The following is a 23,193-nucleotide window of genomic DNA, read 5'->3' as shown; positions in this document are numbered from 1 at the left end:
TCATGAGAAGAAATTTTCAAGTGGCTTAAAAATGTTGAAAAGGAATGACATGTATGTACACACTGGGAGTCAGGGGAGAGCCGACTCCAGTCTGGTTCCCCAGGCCGGCAGAGCCTCTGCCTCCAGTTCTTCTGTAAAATGGGGAGAAAACAATGTTGTAGGTTTAGAATAGATAAGCTTCTGAAAATAGGTTCATACTAAAGTATGGTCTTTAATCAACTTGGAGGTATAATTTATATGTGATAAAATACACCTATTTTACTGTATTGTACAATAAGTATTTTAATAAATATGTACACTTATGTAACTCGCAATAATCATGATATAGAGGAAAGAACTGGAAGTATTTTTTTCTAAGATCAGGTGGAAGACAGGAATGCCCAGAGGAATTCCCTGGTGGTCTAGTGGCTAGGACTCGACGCTTTCACTGCCAGTGGCCCAGGTTTGATCCCTGGTCGATGAACTAAGATACCATAAGCCGCACCGTATGGCCCCCCCCAAAAAAGACAAAGATGCCCACTCTTGCCACTTTATTCAGCATAGAATTGGAAATCCTAAAAAAGAAGTTAAAAGGAATCCAAATTGAAAAGGAAGAAGTAAAACTGTCACTGTTTGCAGATGGCATGGTACTATATATAGAAAATTCTAAAGATGCCACCAAAAAAACTACTAGATTAATAAGTTTAGCGAGAATGCGGGATATAAAATTAATATACAGAAATTGGTTGCATTTCTATACTAACAAAGTACCAGAAAGAGAAATTAAGAAAACTATCTCATTTGCAGTTGCATCGAAAAGAATGACCTATCTAGGAATAAATCTGACTAAGTAGCTAAAAGACCTGTACTAAAAAAACTATAAGACACTGATGAAAGAAACCTCTAACGGTGATGTGATGGACACAGATGCAACGAAATATTGTGCTTGTAGACTGCAAGAATTAATACTGCTAAAATGACCCTACTCCTCAAGACAGTCTCAAGAATTAATACTGCTAAAATGACCATACTCCTTAAGACAGTCTCAAGAATTAATACTGCTAAAATGACCATACTCCTCAAGATTCAGTGCAATCCCTATTAAAATACCAATGACATTTTTCACAGAACTAGAAAAAAAAAATCCTAAAATTTATATGGCAACACACAGGACCCCAAGTAGCCAAACAGTCTTGAGAAAGAACAGTAGAGCTGGAGGTAGCAGGTTCCCTGATTTCAGTAATCAAAACAGTATGGTATTGGCACAAAACAGACACATAGATCCATGGAACAGAATACAAAGCCCAGAAATAAACCTACTTATGTGGTCAGTCAACCTGTGACAAAGGAGGCGAGGCTATACGAAGGGGGGAAATGATGGCTTCATCAGTAAATGCTGCTGGGAAAACAGGACAGCTCCATGCAAGAGAATCAGATGTACTACTTTCTCAGACCGTCTACAAAAGTAAACTCAGAACAGATTAAGGACTTAAATGTAAGACCTGAAACCATAAAACTCCCAGAAGAAAACAGGCAGTATGCTCTTTATTACCTGTCTCAGCAATATTTTTTTGAGTATGTCTCCTCAGGCAAGGGAAACAAAAGCAAAAATAAACAAATGGGACAACAGCAAACTAAAAAGCTTTCGCAGCAAAAGAAACTATCAGCAAAATAAAAGGACCCTTACTGAACAGAAGATGGTATTTGTCTGATAAGGGGTTAATATCCAAAATACGCAAAGAACTTGGAGGATTCAACATCGGAAGAATAAAATTAAAAGTGGACCTAGGACACAAACATTTTCCCAGAGAAGACATACAAATGGCCAACAGGCACATGAAAAGGTTCAACATCAGTTATCATCAGTTCAGTTCAGTTTAGCTGCTCAGTCGTGTCCGACTCTTTGCGACCCCATGAATTGCAGCACACCAGGCCTCCCTGTCCATCACCAACTCCCGGAGTTCACCCAAACTCATTTCCTTCGAGTCAGTGATGCCATCCAGCCATCTCATCCTCTGTCATCCCCTTCTCCTGCCCCCCAGTCCGTCCCAGCATCAGAGTCTTTTCCAATGAGTCAACTCTTCACATGCCTTGATTCATGGACCTAACATTCCAGGTTTCTATGCAATATTGCTCCTTACAGCATCGGACGTTGCTTCTATCACCAGTCACATCCACAACTGGGTGTTGTGTTTGCTTTGGCTCCATCCCTTCATTCTTTCTGGAGTTATTTCTTCACTGATCTCCAGTAGCATGTTGGGCACTTACTGACCTGGGGAGTTCCTCTTTCAGTATCCTATCATTTTGCCTGTTCATACTGTTCATGGGGTTTTCAAGGCAAGAATACTGAAGTGGTTTGCCATTCCCTTCTCCAGTGGACCACATTCTGTCAGACCTCTCCACCATGACCTGCCTGTCTTGGGTGGCCCCACACGGCATGGCTTAGTTTCACTGAGTTAGACAAGGCTGTGGTCCATGTGATTAGATTGATTAGTTTTCTGTGAGTATGGTTTCAGTGTGTCTGCCCTCTGATGCCTCTCGCAACACCTACGGTCTTATTTGGGTTTCTTTTACCTTGGACGTGGAGTATCTCTTCACGGCTGCTCCAGCCAAGCTCAGCCACTGCTCCTTACCTTGGATGAGGGGTATCTCCTCACAGCTGCCCCTCCTGACCTTGAACGTGGAATAGCTCCTCTTGGCCCTCCTGCGCCAGAGCAGCCACCGCTCCTTCCCAGTAATCATCAGGGAAATGCAAATCAGAACCATGGTGAGATACTACCTCACACCTGTCAGAGTAGCTATTATCAAAAAGACAACAAATAACAGGTGTTGGTGAGAATGTGGAGAAGAGAACCCTAGTGCACTGTTGGTGTGAATGTAAACTGGTGCAGCCATTATCGAAAGCTTCCCTGGTGGCTCAGACAGTGAAGAATCTGCCTGCAGGGTGGGAGACCCGGCTTCATCCCCTGGAGAAGGAAATGGCCACCCGCTCCAATGTTCTTGCCTGGAGAATCCCATGGACAGAGGAGCCTGGTGGGCTACAGTCCATGGGGCCGAAAAGAGTCGGACACGACTGCGTGAGTAACACACACACTATGGAAAGCAGTATGGAGGGAGGTTCCTAAAAAAAGGTTTAAAGTAGAACTACCACCCAATTCAGCAGTTCCCCTTCTGGGTATTTTCTGAAGAAAACAGAAATACCAATTTGAAAAGATATATGTACTCTTGTGTTTATTGCAGCCTTATTCACAATAGTCAAGGTATGGAAGCCACCTAAGTGCCTATAAATAGATGAATGGGTAAAGAAGATGTGGTATACATGCAATGAAATATTAGCCATTAAAAATAGTGAACTCTTACCATTTGCAGCACTGTGGATGGACCTAGAGGGTGTTATACTAAAGTGAAATTAGTCAGAGAATGACAAGTGTCGGCAAGGATGTGGAGAGAAGGGAGCCCTCACCCAGCTGTTGGGGGAATGTTGGTTGGTGCAGCCATTATGGAAAGTAGTATGGAGGTTCCTCAAAAAGTTTAAAAGACAATTACCATCCAATTCAGCAGTTCCACTTCTGGCTATTTTTCTGAAGAAAGAAGGCCATAAAAAAGAATGAAATTTCGTGACAACCCGTATGATCCTAGAGGCTATGATGCTAAGTGAAATGAGTTAGAGAAAGCTAACCACACATAATTTCACTTATCACTTCAGTTGTTCAGTTGTGTCCGACTCTTTCTGACCCCATGAATCACAGCATGCCAGGCCTCCCTGCCAGTCCATGACCAACTCCCGGAGTCTACCCAAACCCATGTCCATTGAGTCGGTGATGCCATCCAGCCATCTCATCCTCTGTCGTCCCCTTCTTCTCCTGCCCCTAATCTTTCCCAGCGTTAGGGTCTTTCTCAATGAGTCAACTCTTTGCGTGAGATGGCCAATTCAGTTCAGTTCAGTTCAGTCGCTCAGTCGTGTCCGACTCTGCAAACCCATGAATCGCAGCACGCCAGGCCTCCCTGTCCATCACCAACACTCGGAGTTCACTCAGACTCACGTCCATCGAATCAGTGATGCCATGCAACCATCTCATCCTCTGTCATCCCCTTCTCCTCCTGCCCCCAATCCCTCCCAGCATCAAAGTCTTTTCCAATGAGTCAACTCTTCGCATGAGGTGGCCAAAGTACTGGAGCTTCAGCTTTAGCATCATTCCTTCCAAAGAAATCCCAGGGCTGATCTCCTTCAGAATGGACTAGTTGCATCTCCTTGCAGTCCAAGGGACTCTCAGGAGTCTTCTCCAACACCACAGTTCAAAAGCATCAATTCTTCAGTGCTCAGCCTTCTTCACAGTCCAAGTCTCACATCCATACATGACTACTGGAAAAACCATAGCCTTGACTAGATGGACCTTAGTCGGCAAAGTAATGTCTCTGCTTTTGAATATACTATCTAGGTTGGTCATAACTTTTCTTCCAAGGAGTAAGCGTCTTTTAATTTCATGGCTGCAATCACCATCTGCAGTGATTTTGGAGCCCCCAAAAATAAAGTCTGACACTGCTTCCACTGTTTGCCCATCTATTTCCCATGAAGTGATGGGACCATATGCCATGATCTTAATTTTCTGAATGTTGAGCTTTAAGCCAACTTTTTCACTCTCCTCTTTCACTTTCATCAAGAGGCTTTTTAGATCCTCTTCACTTTCTGTCATAAGAGTGGTGTCTTCTGCATATCTGAGGTTATTGATATTTCTCCCGGCAATCTTGATTCCAGCTTGTGTTTCTTCAGTCCAGCATTTCTCATGATGTACTCTGCATAGAAGTTAAATAAGCAGGGTGACAATATACAGCCTTGACATACTCCTTTTCCTATTTGGAACCAGTCTGTTGCTCCATGTCCAGTTCTAACTGTTGCTTCCTGACCTGCATACAGATTTTTCAAGAGGCAGGTCAGGTGGTCTGGTATTCCCGTCTCTTTCAGAATTCCCCACAGTTTATTGTGATCCACACAGTCAAAGGCTTTGGCATAGTCAATAAAGCAGAAATAGATGTTTTTCTGGAACTCTCTTGCTTTTTCGATGATCCAGCAGATGTTGGCAATTTGATCTCCGGTTCCTCTGCCTTTTCTAAAACCAGCTTGAACATCAGGAAGTTCACGGTTCACATATTGCTGAAGCCTGGCTTGGAGAATTTTAAGCATTACTTTACTAGCATGTGAGATGAATGCAATTGTGTGGTAGTTTGAGCATTCTTTGGCATTGCCTTTCTTTGGGATTGGAATGAAAACTGACCTTTTCCAGTCCTGTGCCACTGCTGAGTTTTCCAAATTTGTTGGCATATTGAGTGCAGCACTTTCACAGCATCATCTTTCAGGATTTGAAACAGATCAACTGGAATTCCATCACCTCAACTAGCTTTGTTCGTAGTGATGCTTTCTAAGGCCCACTTGACTTCACATTCCAGGATGTCTGGCTCCAGATGAGTGATCACACCGTTGTGATTATCCGGGTCATGAAGATCTTTTTTGTACAGTTCTTCCGTGTATTCTTGCCACCTCTTCTTAATATCTTCTGCTTCTGTTAGGTCCAGACCATTTCTGTCCTTTATTGAGCCCATCTTTGCACGAAATGTTCCCTTAGTATCTCTAATTTTCTTGAAGAGATCTCTAGTCTTTTCCATTCTGTTGTTTTCCTCTATTTCTTTGCATTGATCGCTGAAGAAGGCTTTCTTATCTCTTCTTGCTGTTCTTTGGAACTCTGCATTCAGATGCTTATATCTTTCCTTTTCTCCTTTGCTTTTCACCTCTCTTCTTTTCATTGCTATTTGTAAGGCCTCCCCAGACAGCCATTTTGCTTTTTTGCATTTCTTTTCCATGGGGATGGTCTTGATCCCTGTCTCCTGTACAATGTCACGAACCTCATTCCATAGTTCATCAGGCACTCTATCTATCAGATCTAGGCCCTTAAATCTATTTCTCACTTCCACTCTATAATCATAAGGGATTTGATTTAGGTCATACCTGAATGGTCTAGCGGTTTTCCCTACTTTCTTCAATTTGAGTCTGAATTTGGCAATAAGGAGTTGATGATCTGAGCCACAGTCAGCTCCTGGTCTTGTTTTTGTTGACTGTATAGAGCTTCTCCATCTTTGGCTGCATAGAATATAATCAGTCTGATTTCGGTGTTGACCATCTGGTGATGTCCATGTGCAGAGTCTTCTCTTGTGTTGTTGGAAGAGGGTGTTTGCTCTGACCAGTGCATTTTCTTGGCAAAACTCTATTACTTTGCCCTGCTTCATTCTGCATCCCAAGGCCAAATTTGCCTGTTACTCCAGGTGTTTCTTGACTTCCTACTTTTGCATTCCAGTCCCCTATAATGAAAAGGACATCTTTTTTGGGTGTTAGTTCTAAAAGGTCTTGTAGGTCTTCATAGAACCGTTCAACTTCAGCTTCTTCAGCATTACTGGTTGGGGCATAGGCTTGGATTACTGTGATATTGAATGGTTTGCCTTGGAGACAAACAGAGATCGTTCTGTCGTTTTTGAGATTGCATCCAAGTACTGCATTTCGGACTCTTTTGTTGACTATGATGGCTACTCCATTTCTTCTGAGGGATTCCTGCCCGCAGTAGTAGATATAATGGTCATCTGAGTTAAATTCACCCATTCCAGTCCATTTTAGTTCGCTGATACCTAGAATGTCGACGTTCACCCTTGCCATCTCTTGTTTGACCACTTCCAATTTGCCTTGATTCATGGACCTGACATTCCAGGTTCCTATGCAATATTGCTCTTTACAGCATTGGACCTTGCTTCTATCACCAGTCACATCCACAGCTGGGTATTGTTTTTGCTTTGGCTCCATCCCTTCATTATTTCTGGAGTTATTTCTCCACTGATCTCCAGTAGCATATTGGGCACCTACTGACCAGGGGAGTTCCTCTTTCGGTATCCTGTCATTTTGCCTTTTCATACTGTTAATGGGGTTCTCAAGGCAAGAATACTGAAGTGGTTTGCCATTCCCTTCTCTAGTGGACCACAATCTGTCAGACCTCTCCACCATGACCTGCCCATATTGGGTTACCCCACGGGCATGGGTTAGGTTCATTGAGTTAGACAAGGCTGTGGTCCTAGTGTGATTAGATTGACTAGTTTTCTGTGAGTATGGTTTCAGTGTGTCTGCCCTCTGATGCCCTCTTGCAACACCTACCATCTTACTTGGGTTTCTCTTACCTTGGGCGTGGGGTATCTCTTGGAGTTTCAGCTTCAACATCAGTCCTTCCAATGAACACCCAGGACTGATCTCCTTTAGAATGGACTGGCAGTCCAAGGGACTCTCAAGAGTCTTCTTGAACACCACAGTTCAAAAGCATCAATTCTTCTGTGCTCAGCTTTCATCACCTCCAACTCTCACATCCATACATGACCACTGGAAAAACAATAGCCTTGACTAGACGGACCTTTGTTGGCAAAGCAATGTCTCTGCTTTTCAATATGCTATCTAGGTTGGTCATAACTTTCCTTCCAAGGAGTAAGCGTCTTTTAATTTCATGGCTGCAGTCACCATCTGCAGTGATTTTGGAGCCCCCCTAAAATAAAGTCTGACACTGTTTCCACTGTTTGCCCATCTATTTCCCATGAAGTAATGGGACCAGATGACATGATCTTAGTTTCCTGAATGTTGAGCTTTAAGCCAACTATTTCACTCTCCTCTTTCACTTTCATCAAGAGGCTGTTTAGTTCCTTTTCACTTTCTGCCATAAGGGTGGTGTCATCTGCATGTCTGAGGTTATTGATATTTTTCCCAGCAATCTTGACTCCAGCTGTGCTTCTTCCAGCATATAAGTTAAATAAGCAGGGTGACAATGTACAGCCTTGAGGTACTCCTTTCCCGATTTAGAACCAGTCTATTGTTCCATGTCCAGTTCTAACTGTTGCTTCCTGACCTGCATATAGGTTTCTCAAGAGACAGGTCAGGTGATCTGGTATTCAGATCAGTTCAGTTCAGTTCAGTTGCTCAGTCGTATCCGACTCTTTGAGACCCCATGAATCGCAGCACGCCAGGCCTCCCTGTTCATCACCATCTCCCGGAGTTCACTCAGACTCACGTCCATCGAGTCCGTGATGCCATCCAGCCATCTCATCCTCGGTCGCCCCCTTCTCCTCCTGCCCCCAATCCCTCCCAACATCAGAGTTTTTCCCAATGAGTCAACTCTTCTCATGAGGTGGCCAAAGTACTGGAGTTTCAGCTTTAGCATCATTCCTTTCAAAGAAATCCCCGGGTTGATCTCCTTTAGAATGGACTGGTTGGATCTCCTTGCAGTCTGGTATTCCCATCTCTTTAAGAATTTCACTTATATATGGAATGTTAAAAAAAAAATAAGTACAAAACAGAAGCAGATGCTTAGATAAAGATAACAAATGGGTAATTGCCAGAGGGGAGGGGTGTGGGAGGGTGAGTGAAATAGGAGGCGAGACTTAGAGATACAGACTTCCAGATAAAAAAATAAATCAGTCAGAGGGAAGAGATTTACAACATGGGGAAAATAGTCAGTAATGTTGTGATAATTTTGTCTGGTGACAGATGGCAGCTAGATTTATTGTAGAGATAGTGTCATGTATGAAAATAGTCCAAGCACTGTGTTGTGTACCTGGAGCCAACATAATGTTTGTAGGTCAATTATACTTTAACTAAAAAATAACAATAAATGAATAAATCCTTTCTAGTTTTTTAAAAAAATGATAGAGAACATATTTATCTCCCGTGAATGTACACTTTTGCAGGAAGTTCACCCATACCTCTCCAGGCTCAGAGTTAACTTCTGATTTTGCCTTCAGTCGCTTTAGATCAGCTTGCCTGTTATGGAATTACACAGCAGCGGAATCCCTCAGGGTGTTCTCCTTTGTGTTGGAGCACTGTGGTAACAGCAGGGCCCCTCTCCTTCCAGTCTTTAGAACGCGTTCTTCTCCCAGGGGGGCCCTCTTCCTTGGGTGAGGGCCCCCGTGTCTGAGCAGCAGTGGGAGAGGCGTGAACCTCTTAGTTCCCTCCTGAGTTTATTCCCATCCAGCTTCATGGTCTTGAATTTAAATCTCAGAGTCCCGATTCCAATATATAAAAAGTAAAATGCTATAAAAACTCACTGCAGTCTTCCTTCTCGCCTCGCGGCCCCCTGTTTCGAAGGTCAAAGATGAGCCAGACTCCCCGGTCGCACTGGGCATGGTGGACCGCTCCCGCATCCTGCTGTGTGTCCTCACCTTCCTCTGCCTCTCCTTTAACCCCCTGACCGCTCTGCTGCAGTGGGGGGGTGCCCACGACGCAGACCAGCATCCGCACTCAGGCCCTGGCCGTAGCATGCTGTCACTCGAGTCAGGTAGGTGGAGGGCGCCTCGGGCCACCCGGGCACGAGTGGGCTACTGTGGCAGGAGAAGGCCCTACTCGCAACCTGCTTGGCTTGTCACCAGGTCCCAAAGGGCTTTCACAGTGAGCCCCACCTAATTGCTTCTGATAGCGACCGGCATCAGTTGCATGTACAAGTAACAGGACAAACCTAAGTTCAATCAGAAATAGCGAAACAAATCAGGACCCTGCTCAGCTGTAATTGGGGGTTTGGGGGTGTGCCTGTTTGGAGGAGGATGTGGTCTTGCTGCCTGAGTCGTTAAACCAGCTGTGAGCCCTGCCTTGGCCAGCAAAGTTGTGTGGCATTCTGCCCCATGGTGACAAGGGTTCCAGGGCTCCTATTGAGGCTGTGGAATTGTCCCAGATTTTCTACAGTGTGGATTAATTGCATGTATTTATTTGTGCTCTAAGCACTTAGACATTGTTACTAAATGAAGCAATCACATTTGTTTCAATTAACCTGAGGGGTGGGTCAGGTGCCCTGCAGTCCCCCTAGGGCTGCCCTGGGTGAGTGGGTGGGCCCTTCCTCATGGGCTCAGCTGAGACGCTTCTCCGAAGGCTCCAGGGGCTGGCTCGACTGGATGATGCCAACGCTTCTCCTGTGGCTGGTGAACGGCATGATCGTGCTGAGCGTCTTTGTGAAGCTGCTGGTTCATGGGGAGCCGGTGATCCGGCCGCACTCGCGCTCCTCAGTCACCTTCTGGAGGCACCGGAAGCAGGCGGACCTGGACCTCGCCCGGGTGAGTCTGCGCATGGGCTCAGAGACCGTCATGCTCAGAGCGTGGGCATCCTCTGTCCCTCTTCTTCAGGGTCCTCTCTTCTTAAAGGTACAGGAAGGAAGGTTTGGGTGTCATACCCATTGCATGATGGGAAAGGAGAAGAGCGTTGACCCTAGTTTCCCAAGTGTGGCCTCCAGGAATGAGAAAAACACAGACAGGGTCTTCAGTACAGGGCAGTAGACTGTCCGCTAGGCCCTCTCAGGTTGGCAGAGACCTGTTCAGATCCTCGGTCAGAGTAGTTTCACTGCATATTTGTCTAAAACTGTGGTTCTCAAACTTCAGGGTCATCAGGACCACCCTGAGGGCCCATGCCCATCCCAGAGGTTCTGAGTCGGTAGAGGGGAAGGGGTGGGATGGAAAACCAGGAATTCACATTTCTAACAAGATCCCAGGGGCTGATGATGTTCCTGGTCTCTGGGAACCACACTTTAAGAACCTACAAGCCTAAAAGATTACTTGGTTCATCGTCTCCATCCATGTTATCACCTTATGTATGAAAGGTACTGTGGGAAATTCTGGATAGAATATTTGCTTAAAGATAGAACATGGTACAATCCCAGTTAAGCACAAAGGCTGGGAGGAAGTATGTCAGAATGGCAGCAGTCATTCTAAGGGATAAGATTCCAGGTGATTTCTTTGTACTTTTCTGTAGCTTTCTGAGTTTTCCCAGATTTTTCTTCACTAAGCATGCATTACTCTGATAACCTGGAGGACTGAAGAGAAAGTAAGAGTTTTCACTAAAACGAAACTAAAAGGCCGTCCCAAGGCTGGCGAATGTTACACCTTCTCGCTTCCCATCAGGGGGACTTTGCAGCTGCCGCGGCCAACCTGCAAACCTGCCTGTCGGTACTGGGCCGGGCCCTGCCCACCTCCCGCCTGGACCTGGCCTGCAGCCTCTCCTGGAACGTGATCCGCTACAGCCTGCAGAAGCTGCGCCTGGTGCGCTGGCTGCTCAAGAAGGTCTTCCAGCACCGGCGGGCTGCCCCAGCCACTGCTGCGGGCTTTGAGGAGGAAGCGAAGACCAGCGCCCGGGATGCAGCCCTGGCCTACCACAGGCTGCACCAGCTGCACATCACAGGTGAGGGCTGGCGCCGCGGCCCGGCCCACCTCCCAGTGCCCTGCACTGTCGCCCCACCCCGCCTCAGTTTGCCAGTTTTCCGCCCCAGATCAACAAAGTCCCCTTTGCAATGCTCATCGAGGATGGTTAGACCTGCCCTCCACCCATGGCCACGGCTGTGAAGACACAGTTCCTCATTACGTGTGCTCAGTCGTTCAGGCGCATCAGACTCTCTGCGACCCCGTGGACTGTAGCCCACCAGGCTTCTCTGTCCATGGGGTTCTCCAAGCAAGAACACTGGAGTGGGTTGCCATGCCCTCCTCCAGAGAATCCTCCTGACCCTGGGATCGAACCCAGATCTCCCACATTGCAGGCAGATTTTTTTAACCATCTGAGCCACCGGGGAAGTCTTTCATCATTATAAGACACGTGTTTTTCTCACTTTAACATCTCTGCACCAGGCTGTGTCCTCTGCACATTGAGTGTCATGGTTAAGTTGGCAGTGGTTTTTCTGTGATGGTGCTTAAGTTAATAGAGAAACTTAAAATTGATGGCGTCTTAGAATCAGTGAAACGTGATCCTTTATTTCATTCAACAAAGTCCTGCTCTAATAGAGAAGCAGATTGGTCAGCAGGTGAATTACAGTTCAGTGTGGTTTAGGGGTCACAGAAGAGTTGGGTTTCAGCTGGGAGGGAGGGGTCCATATTGGGTAGGGCCCTGAAAGCCTTGCGGCTTTGCGTGCAAGGAGGCGTTTGAGTTCACTGGCTCTGCTGAGGGGATGTGTCTTCCAGGCCGAGGGACGTGTTCCCAAGGAGGAGCGCCCCCGCCTGGTGGTGTCCCCAGGTGGGCTGTGTGAGGGGAGGGTGACGGGAGCCAGCACAGTGGGGGCAATGACGTCATCAGGCCTGGGCTCTGAAGCCAAGAAGATTCACTCCGATGGAGAGGCTGCCTTTGGGAGGCCCTGTGGGAGCGGGTGCAGGTGCCGAGAAGACAGACAGGGAGGAGTAGGTGGTTGACAGGCCTTGGGGACTCATTGCATGGGAAGGGTAAGGAAAACTGGGTAAGGGGCTTCCCTGGTTTCTTGCTTGAGAGTTGGGGTGAATCGTGTTGCCACCAACAAAGGTGGGGAGAAGAGGAGACACACAGCTTTCTAGGGACGAGGTGAGACATCCAGCTTTGGACCCTTGTCCACGAGACACTGAGGAGGGCTGTTCAGTGGGGGGCTGCACTGGATCTGTTGTCCACGGTTGGGGCTGGGCCTCTGGTTTGCAGGTGAGGATAAAAGCTATGGGCGCTGATGAAAGGGCCCTCATGGCATGTGGGAGGAGACCCACACGGAAAGGACAGGGCAGGGACAGGGAGCGGGGCAGAGGGTGACCTGAGAGGTGGCCGGGCAGGAGAGGCCGAGAGGCTTGGTGTGTGGGGAGGAGGGGATTCAAGAAGGGAGGTTGCTACTGGGATGGGGGTGAGACGAGGGCAGAGAGCAGCCACGGGCGCAGCGACAGGAAGGCCATAGGTGGCCTGGTGGCTGGGGGAGCTTCGCCCAGGGATGGGGCGCTCCCAGGCCAGGGGGATGGAGATGAGACTCTGGGGCAGTGTGGGGCTGGAACACCTGCGGCCTTGTAGAGCTCTCGCAGTGGGGCCCCATGTGCAGACCTTCCCTGCTTCCCCGTCCATCCTGAGCCCCTGGGGATGGAACAGGCTCCATCCAGGTCTCTGATCCAGAAGCTGCATCTGTTCGGGAAAGTTCCAGCTGAGATGGTTCACACTGCTCATCCCCCACACTCACCCAGCACTTGGTGGGCCTGGCCCTGAGCAGGGCCCCGAGAGGACAGTGACCAAGAGATGACATGGTCCCCACGCTGCCCTCTGCTTGCCTTCCCCACAAAGGAGAAAGCCCAGTTGGTGGTGCCTTCTGGGAAGACCAATACCTAAACGTCTGTGCCGAATGAAGTCTGGGGCCTGATATGAGATCAAAGAGGCCAGGCGGGGTCAGGAGGCCTGGCTGGCCACCCCCCAAGGGACAACCTGTTCCCCTCCCACCAAAAAAAAAAAAAAAGGCAACTGCTTGTGCTGGCCACCTCCCCTCACTGTAGTGAGGACCAAGGCAGGTGGCAGTGTGAGAGCCTCAGAGCCTTTGACGTGCCTTGGGGTCTGGTCCCTGAAGAGCCTCCCTCACGGGAGGGTGCAGTAAGCCTCTCCTGGCCGTCCACCTCCCCACCAAGATATGTCTGGCCGTCATGGCTCAGTTTTGTGTAACGTCCTTCCCTCGAAAGGGTGTGTGCTTTATAGACTGTGGGGTCTTGTTAAAGCAAGATAAATTCAGATCAGTTTTTATTTTTTCAACCTTTCTTGCACCGTTTGGAAACACAGGACTGTGTTAGCAGAACACGGCCGTGCTGTTGACACCGTTTGGGAAAATGCTGCAGCTTGCCCCCTGAGTCCTGTCCACTCACCTGAAGTCCTGACCACTTCCGTTACCCAGGGCTGGGGCTGCGGGCTGTGCTTTCTCTTGTCCTCAACCACCTGTGAGGTAGAAGGGAGCACAGCTACTGGGTCGCAGGGCTGGCGCCCCATCCAGGACTGTCTGATCACAGAGTCCACCGGCTTCCCCGCCATGGCTCTGCTCTTGCTCTGCTGGTGCTGGAGGAGGCAGGAGAAAGCGTGGGTTGAGGGCCTCTGTTAACATTCATCATCCCATTTCTGCTACCATAGGCAAGCTTCCCGTGGGATCCCCCTGTTCCGACGTGCACATGGCCTTGTGCGCGGTGAACCTGGCTGAGTGTGCTGAGGAGAAGATCTCTCCGAGCACGCTGGTGGAGATCCACCTGACCGCCGCCATGGGGCTCAAGACCAGGTGTGGAGGCAAGCTGGGCTTCCTGGCGGTGAGTGTCCTTCACTTCCCTCCCCTGGACCTTCTCAGAGCGCCCTTCCGAGCCAAGTGAGTGAGTCAAAGTCGCTCAGTCGTGTCCAACTCTGCGACCCCATGGACCGTAACCCACCAGGCTCCTCTGTCCATGGAATTCTTCAGGCAGGAATTCTGGAGTGGGTTGCCATTTTCGTCTCCAGGGATCTTCCTGACCCAGGGATTGATCCCGCATCTCAAAGAATTGCAGGCAGATTCTTTACTGTCTGAGCCACCAGGGAAGCCCTTCCCAGCCAAGAGCCAAGATGCAAAAATTGGTGTGGGCCCTGCCCTCAGATGCTGACCACCTTGAGGGGTAGATGTCCACAGATACTTGGCAGTAAATAAAACAGACAAGAATTCCTTCCTCTGAGCCATTTTAAACAAAACAAGGCATTTTAGTACCTTGAGGTATTGCTTCAGTGATAAGAGTGACCTTGTATTCAAGAGGCTAATGTGTGACTCTTCTGCTTGGAGTCTGCTGGTTGTGTCTCCTGGTTCTATTATTAACTGAGAATGCCTTCTGTTTGGTACCTTGTGTTGATCACAGCTCTGTGGGTCTAGAAGTGGAAAACACTGTATGTCTTGTGAGGGGCTCGCGTCAGACTCCGGGTGGAGACCGTGGTTTCCTCCAGTGTGCCTGGCACAGGGCCAGCCTTGGGAACTCACAACTGGATAATTCACAGACCGTGTTGCCAACTCGTTCACAGCCTCTGCTGACCTCAGGCTTTCTCTTCTTCCAGCAGACACAGGCATGTCTTACTCAGTGTTAGCTTTGGGTTGGCTGCCTACCACATCAGCTGTGTTCAGGAGAAAATGATCTTATCCCCCTATCCATGTCCATATCTCATTAATAGCATGGATGCGCTGAGAATGAGCAGGAACGTGCCCCATGCTGACACTGATGTGCTTGAAGCGTGTCACCATACTCTGGGTGACAGAGGGCACGGGAGAGGAAGACGGTGTTCCCAAGACCCAAATAAGAGGTTCATTCAGCAAAGGTTACTGAGGCCAGGCACTCCCTGGGGAGGACGTGCAGTGGCAAGCAGGACCTTCACCCTGTGGGGGTGGCTCGCAGTCAGAAAGGAACCCAGACCAGGCCCAGGCCTTAGGGGCAGCAGGGTGCGGTGGGGTCTGGATGGCTGCCCGGAGAGCATGCTGGGCTCCCGACCCCATCCTAGAGGAGGTCGAGGTGGACTCTCTGGGCTGGGAGCTGTCCTAGTGCCCTGGGCCAGCGTCATCACGTTTGTCACTTCTCTGCCCCCCAGAAGTTTTCAAGGCATAATCGAAATACAACATACACACAGTAAAATGTGTCCATTTTAACTTAGCAACTTGATAAATTTCCACACAGTGAACTGACCTGCGTAACAGCCACCCAGATCAAGAAGCTGTGTGTTCCCATCACCCCCAGAGCCTCCTGCAGGCCTTTGCCCGTGCTGCCCCCACAGAGAGGACCAGTGTTATGAATTCCATCACGATAGGTTAACCTCCCTGCTGTTTGTTGTTCCTGGAAGCTTTTTATTAAAGTACAATATGCCTATAGAAAAGTATACAAATTATAAATACATAGGTCAGCGACTTCCCAAAATGAACACACACACTTATAACCAACAGATAGATCCAGAAACAGAACACAACCCAGACCCCGGAAGCCTCCCTTGGGGCCCTTGCCATCTGCAAACTGCCACTCCCCACCCCCAGCCCCCCAGCCAGGTAGCCACCATCCCGACGCGCTCAGACGCTTTGCGCCTCTAAGCTCGGTAGGAGGAGAGCCACATGTGCTCCCCGCAGCTCTCTGCCCTTTCCGCTCAGCGCCACGTGCAAGGTCCATTCGTGTTGTTGCGCGTGGTTACAGACTGTCCATTCTCATTGCTTCATGGGAGCCCACTGTATGACCAGACACTTATCAGTGGACTTGGGGGTCGCTTCCTGTTTGGGTTACTGTGAGTAGTGCTGCCATGAACATTCCTGTTCTCTCGGTGGACGTGTGCCTGCATTTCTGGTCCGGTGCTGCTAGCTCAGAGGTTTTCATTTGCTCAGCTTCAGTATCCACAGCCTGGCAGTTTTCCAAAGTGGATGAACCAGTTTTCACTTCACCAGCAGTGTAGAGAGTTTCAGTTCTGTACCCTCAGCAGACACAGGATAGTTCTGGGTTTTTAGCCCTTCTGGTGGTTATCTCATAGTTTTCATTTATGGGCCATTTGGACATAGCCTCCTTTGTGAACACCCTGTTCATATCTTCTGCCTGTTTTTCATTTGTGATGTCTGTCTTTCTGTTGGTTTGAGGAGTTCTCTGCTCTGATCCTTGGTTGGAGATGTGCTTTGCATGTGTCTTCTCCCACTCTGTAGCTTGCTTGTTCTCTCAGTGGTGTTGATCAATAAGCACAAGTTCTTAATGTTCATGAAATCTAGTCTATTCTTTTCCTTAACAGATATATCATGTCCTGTTTAGTATTCCTTTATCTTACCCCAGTGTCATGAAAATACTCTACTAGGTGTCTGATAGACCCGTTATTTTTAAATGTTGCACATGGGTCCATAATCCACTTGGAACCGGTTTGTATACAAGTTAGAGGCAGAGATGCCAGATCTACTTTCTTCTTCACATGTCTGTCTCCCTGTCTCAGAATCTGTTGTTAAAATGACTGTCCGCTCCCTGCTGCACCCCTTCTGCATAAATTAAATGTCTGCATGTGAGGACTCTGCTTCTGGACCCTCTGGTCAGTTCCGTAGTGCACCACCAATACCACACACCCCTGGCGACCGTATATCTAACACGTCTTGATGTCTGGAAGTGTCAGTCCTCTGCCCCTAGTGACTAGTGTCTGCTGTTTACCTTCCCGTATACATTTTAGGATCATTTCCATCAGCCCGGAAATCCCAGGGGGGTTTTGATTGTCCTTGTTGCTAAGACGCAGCTACTCTGTGAGAGGGACTCATCCGTTTGAGGAAGGCATGTGTGTAGCGGCTGAGGATGGGGGAGATGGTCCCCCAGTGAGTGCCTCAACCCCCGGAAAACATTGAGTGTGCCTAACAAGCAGTGAGCAGTTTTTTGTTACTGCTGTTTTGTTTTTTGGGCCACACAGCACAACATGTGGGATCTTACGTCTTTGTTTTTCTCTTTTCTTCTGGACTGTATCACGCATCCTTTCTTTTGGATTCAGGCAACCGTATCCAGGTTCCCCCAGGAGAGCCAGTCTCCTTGGTCCACGTCCTTTGAGTGGCGCTTTGGCAGGGCTATTTCTGACCCTGGCATTCAAGTCTTCTGAGACCATCACATTAGATGATGGTGCTCAGAGCCCAGTAAAGGTCAGAACCATCAGGCTGAACCAGCAGAGGAAGCAGCCTCCTGGGTTGTGAAGGCAAGGCTGCCGTGTGATGGGTGAGGCCCAGCCCAGCAGCCGCTCCTCCTCCAGGCTCCCTGCACTGCGTTCTTCTCTCCCCCGCTCATCCTTCTCTGCTAGTTTCTCATTCAGATCGTGCTGTATCGAGTGGTTTTATGGGTTTTTTGAATAAAGATTTGTTGTTTTTCAGTCACTATGTTGTATCCAGCTCTTTGCGACCTCATGGACTGTAGCACACCAGGCTCCTCTGTCCTCCATTGTCTACCGGAATTTGCTCAAATTCATCTCCATTGAATCAGCAGTGCTATCTAACTATCTCATCCTCTGCTATCCCTCGTCGTCTTTTGCCCTCAGCCTTTCCCAGCATCAAGGGCTTTTCCAGAGAGTCGGCTCTTCACAACAGATGGCTAAAGTATTGGAACTTCAGCATCAGTCCTTCCAGTGAATATTTAGGGGTGATTTCCTTTAGGATTGACTGGGTTAGGTTTCCTCGCAGTCAAAAAAAATGACACAATTTCTGAAAACATGGATGAACATCGTTGTCCCTGCAGGTTTATCCCTGGGCCCTGGAGTGATGTTATCTTGTGGGCTAAAGAGGGACTTGGGAAGCAGGGGCTTGGGCTCACCCAGGGATAGCAGGGGGGTCTCTCTCTCTCTCTCTTTTTTTTAATACTCATTTATTTATGTGCTTGGCTATGTTGGGTCTCAGTTGTGGCACACGGGATCTTCATCACAGCACGCGGACTCTAGTTGCAGCGTGCAGGCTCAGTAGTTGGCAGCACATGGGCTCAGTATCTCTGTAGAATATGGGCTCTTAGTTCCCCAAACAGGGATCAAACCTGCATCAACCTGCACTGCAAGGCGGGTTCTTAACCACTGGACCACCGAGGAGGTCCCAGGGGGTTCTCTGGACAAAGAACAGAGAACAGGTGGACAAAGCCCTTGCTGGGCCAGCCTTGAGGGAGGGGCATCACGCAGGCCTGCTTGCGTCCTGGGCAAACCTCGGGGCGGCCCTCTCACTCCGGCGCTTTCTAGACTGACAACGATGGTAAATGACAGTCGCTGGCCACTTGCTGGGTGCCTGTTCTACACTCTGCACACTTGGAGGTGAAAGAGATAAAAATGAGTCAAAGCAGAACACAGTTTTACCTAAAAATGCTCTCAAAGATATGTAATTAAAATGGCAGATGAGAAAAAGTCTCAGGACCCAGGGGGCCGCCTGGCTGGAATGCAGGGTTGGACAGGGTTGGAGGCAGGCATGCTGTAGGGGGGCCGGGGGCGCCTGGGAGAGCCTGGCTCAGCTCAGCAGGTTGAACACCAGCATGGCCAAGAACATGATTCAAGTCCAGTTGGGCACACCCAGCAGGACAGGGTACAGCCAAGTCTCCAAGGGTGCCTTGAGCCCCCAACCCCTTCCCTCTGGGGTTTGTCATTGAGCCCAGCAGGTTCCCTCAGAGCCAACGCCCTGGTTTCCATGGGGGTGTTTGCTTCCAGGCATGGAGGGTCCCAGCCCTCCTGCTGGCCCCCCTTCCCCAGCCTGCCTCCACCCGGTGGCACTTTTTGACGGCCTCCCGCGGCCGCAGCTGGTGTCCGCCACCTTGGTGTCACGGTGGTCCTCGTCCTTCCACAGAGCTATTTCCTCAGTCGTGCCCAGAGCCTGTGTGGCCCCGAGCGCAGCGCCGTCCCTGACTCACTGCGCTGGCTCTGCCATCCCCTGGGCCAGAAGTTCTTCATGGAGCGGAGCTGGTCAGTGAAGTCAGCTGCCAAGGAGAGTCTGTACTGTGCCCAGAGGAACCCAGGTGAGAACGCCTTGCCCCTGGGCCCCCCTGGTGCTGCCCCCAGACACGTGGAGACACAGGGTGCCTTGGCTGTGAGTTCCCTACACTCAGGAGCTCCGGAGCCTGGTTGCCAGCTCGCCTCTGGGCCACTCAGAGCCCGTGGTCCTGGCATCAGTCACCGCACCACACGTCCCCAAGGGTGACTGAGTGTGCCAGCGGAATCTTGCCCTTGTGCCGGGCACTGTGGAGACTCAGAGGATGTAGAGGAGCTGCTGGCTGGCCCCGCTCTCCCGCTTCCACCGGAAAACAAACAAGACATAGACGGAGCAGTTAGGGAACAACAGGCGACAGACGGTCGTCAAGTGCTCAGGGTGGTGGCAGAGACAGGGCTCCGGGCGTCGGGAGGAGAGGCCGGCTGGCTGTCCCCCGTGTCTGATGGTGATCTGAGTCGACTCGCCCGGCCTCGCAGCGGGCGGGAAAGGCCGGTCGGGTTTGCCCAGGCTTGAGCAGCCAGTGGCTTTGTCCTGTCCTCTCTGAACCAGGCGTGTGGGAGTCAGACGTGATTGGCAGGTTTAGGAGTGTGTGTCAAGCATTTTGTGGGGAAGGCGGGGTCCACTGTTGTTTCTTCTCAGAAACTCTGTTGTTCAAAGTAAGAATGATGCGCGACCCCAGAGAGAAGGGCGAAAGCAGAAGCCGTCATCGGTCTCGGATGCCTGGCCAGGCTGCTCTGTCTGCAGCGGAGGCTGCCCCTGGCCCTCATGCCTCTGGTGGCTCTGGTTCTAGGCCTTGTTGCCCAGAATATATTCCTAAGTGTCCTGCCTCCCTGTCCTTGTCAAGTTGAAGCCCACACGTCTGTGGCATGTGAATGAGGGGAAGGGCCTGGTGACGCCCTATTTGGGGCTTGCCAGTCGGGGGACTTGGTGACAGGCAGCTGTCATTGCCAACATTGCCAGGCCTCTTGTTTAATCGCCTCGGCCAGACAACTTCTGGCCATGGGTCTTGTGCGAAGGCTATTAAGCGGGAGCTGGCTCTTCCTCACCCTGTCAGGCAGGAGCCTCGGTGGCCGTCCTCTTGAGCCACGGGAGAAGAGGCGGCCTCTGGGACTTGGGGTGGCTGTCCACCTTCCCGGTTTCTGTTTGCTGACGAGGGTCGTGGCCACCACCTTACAGCTCCCAGCCTTGAATGCAAGGACTGAGCATTCTGCTAAGAGACACAGCACCCCTCACACCGCTCCCCCCCCCTGCTTCTGACTGTTCAGCGAGCAGTTCTGGGGTTTCATTGGGGAGGTTTGGCCCCATTCAGAGGAGACATCTGTTCCTTGGGTTCCTCCCCTACGCCCTGTTTTCTCTGTAGGACAAACTGAGCTCCTAAGTGAGTCCCACTCACCCCTCTCCTGGCTTCCTCCCCTTCTCCAGCCGACCCCATCGCCCAGGTGCACCAGGCCTTCTGTAAGAACCTGCTGGAGCGAGCAGTGGAGTCCTTGGTAAAACCTCAGACCAAGAAGAAAGCTGCAGACCAAGAAGAGGAGAGCTGGTACGGACCTTGGATATGCATCCCCACCCATGCCCCCACCTCAGGCTACCTCCCTGGGTAGCGCAGATGGGGCTCTGAGATCCACCTCCCTTAAGGAGACGAGCCCCCGTGTGGGAGCTGCAGGGAAATACAGTGACTCTTTGGTGTTGATGTTTCGGGCCTGGCAGCCCCACGAGAGCCCTCTGTGGGCTCACAGCTGGCTTCTTTGCCTCTTGCTGCCCCACCAAGTATATTACTTCCCCCTTTTCTCCTTTCCACCTGTCTCTATATCACCTATATACATACCTGTATCACCGAGTGGAGTCAGTTCTTGGAGCAGGTCAGGGATTTGATTTCTTTTGCTTTGCCCTTTGGCAGGGGGAGGGTGGTCTTTGGAATGGAGCGTGGGAAGGTCAGCAGAAGGCATACGCCTCTGGCCCAGACATCTTGGGGACCCAGACCTGTACCGAGAGGTCAGGCGGTGTCTTATTCTTACGGAGTCACCGAGCACAGTCTTTCCTTCACAGAGTCAGACCTGAGAGGGAGACAGGTACCAGCATTAGTCTCCTTCAGGGCCCAGGTTCTGACAAGAGTGCACCTGGGCAGAGAGGGGGTCTCCTGCCTGGGGGATCAGAAAACTTCTGGGCAGAGACCACGGTTGAATTGGGTCTTGAAGGGCGAGGGATGAAAGAGAAACCTTGCTTTTCCCACAGAGAGAAGAGTGTCGGGAACAGTGTCAGGGCGGCCTGGGGCTAGCCAGAGTGGTTGGTGGGGGCAGTGCTCGGGGTGTGCCTGGCCCTGTGGGTCTCAGAGCTGGGGGCTGACCAGCCAGGCTGTGAGTGAGGTCCTTGTGTACACTCTGATGTGAGTGGGACCCTTTCTTTTCTTTCCAGTGAATTCTCCAGCGCTCTCGAGTACCTGAAATTACTTAACTCTTTTGTGGACTCTGTGGGGACTGTGACCGCCCCCTTCTCCAGCAGCTCCGTGCTCAAGTCGGCCCTTGGTAAGCACCTTGCGGGCGGCTCCACGGGCCTCAGGCTGCTTGACTCCATCCTTCACAGCCCTTGCGTCTTGGGGGCCCAGGATTGGTTATGAGTCTGCCACTCAAGAACCTTCTCTGGCTCTGAGGTGTGTTTCTGCGGTCCCCACATTGCCCCCACCCACAGTTCCCCTCACTGGACTGTGTTTTGGGGGCAGGAAATTACGATGCTGCTAGAAGTGGGATGATGAGTGAGTCAGTGATGCTGGCCGGAACAGGTCAAGGATGCTCCCAGGTGCTCAGAATGGGCAGCAAGTGGTCCAGGCCCTGGGGGCTGGTGGAGGGTACTCACCTTTCAGTACACAGTGGTCCCTGGGGCTGCTCTTGGGTCTGATGCTCTCTGCCGGAGAGGCCTTTCATCTGGTGTCCGTACTGCTCCGGCACCCACTGCCTCGGATGGCCATACAACTGCTGAATGAACTGGCAGCAGGACACTCTGCTTCCGTCTCTAAACTGTCATCCAGGTGACAGCATGACAGCGGCCGCCTCTCATGTGGCTGAGGCTGCAGGAGAGGGCGTGGAGCTCCTTCTGACAGCTCTCCCCATGGAGGGCAGTATCCCAGAGGAGCAGCCTCCCCATCGTGACCTCTGACCCCATGGCCTGTCTCATTTCCGAGCTGAGAAAACAACGCGCTGTTAGGCATTTCACATGCAGGTTCACTGAGAGAACTAGGCCTCAGAGAGGAAAACACTAGAAGGATTGTAGTGCACCGTTACTACACGTGTTCTGGAAACACTGTTTTTCACAGCTGTTGGAAGTTTGGGCTGTTTGCAGCTTCTTCCTTAAAAATAACACCACAGTGAACGTCTTTTTTCTTTCTGTTTAAGCTCATCTCTTTGTGATTGAAATTCCTAGGTTAATAGGAGTAAACATTTTTAAGGCTGTTAAGGCAAATTGCCAAACATGTTCTGAGATGGGGCTGGTGGGTGTGAGAGGGCGGCCCACAGGCCCCAGCCCGTCGTCGGGAGGGAGAGACGGCATGAACAGGGGGGCTCTAGTCTCTGCAGCGCTGGAATGGCATTTGGTTCTGTTCGCCTCTAGGCCCAGACGTCGTCTGTCGGTGGTGGACGTCTGCCATCACCATGGCCATCAGCTGGCTCCAGGGAGATGACGCTGCTCTGCGCACTCACTTCACCGAAGTGGAGCGGGTCCCCCAGGCCCTGGAAGTGACAGAGTGCGTAGCCCTCCTTGACCTCTTGCCTGCTTCTCTCCAGGAAGCCCCTGGTGCCAGCAGGTGCCAGGCTCGCTGGGTTAGTGGGGGAGGGGAGCAGGTCTGCATGGCCATCAGCATGAAGGGTCAGGCAGCCTGGGGACTACACGACAGATGGAGAGATGTAGCGAGGGAGCAAGGGCGCCACGGAGACTCCAGACATGGCGAGCTGTGTGTGTGTGTGTGTGTGTGTGTGTGTGTGTGTGTGTG

At 50.4% G+C, this 23,193-nt stretch overlaps 1 protein-coding gene across 1 annotated transcript in view; it reads left to right on the top strand.

Annotated features, from left to right (window-relative positions):
• The window catches only part of SREBF2 (sterol regulatory element binding transcription factor 2), a 61,777-nt gene that overhangs the window by 31,260 nt on the left and 7,324 nt on the right, over positions 1–23,193 (top strand). Inside the window, exons 8-15 of the mRNA XM_040233194.1 lie at positions 9,140–9,329; positions 9,914–10,095; positions 10,936–11,212; positions 13,907–14,076; positions 19,074–19,242; positions 20,637–20,754; positions 21,627–21,736; positions 22,815–22,947. Coding sequence (XP_040089128.1) covers positions 9,140–9,329; positions 9,914–10,095; positions 10,936–11,212; positions 13,907–14,076; positions 19,074–19,242; positions 20,637–20,754; positions 21,627–21,736; positions 22,815–22,947 — 1,349 coding nt within the window. The remainder of the gene's footprint in view (positions 1–9,139; positions 9,330–9,913; positions 10,096–10,935; positions 11,213–13,906; positions 14,077–19,073; positions 19,243–20,636; positions 20,755–21,626; positions 21,737–22,814; positions 22,948–23,193) is intronic.

The sequence above is a fragment of the Oryx dammah genome, unplaced genomic scaffold (genome assembly GCF_014754425.2).
Source record: "Oryx dammah isolate SB20612 unplaced genomic scaffold, SCBI_Odam_1.1 HiC_scaffold_29, whole genome shotgun sequence".
In the NCBI taxonomy this organism is placed as follows: Eukaryota; Metazoa; Chordata; class Mammalia; order Artiodactyla; family Bovidae; genus Oryx; species Oryx dammah.
The sequence above is the reverse complement of the archived record's forward strand: the minus strand, read 5'-3'. Positions and strand labels throughout refer to the sequence as shown.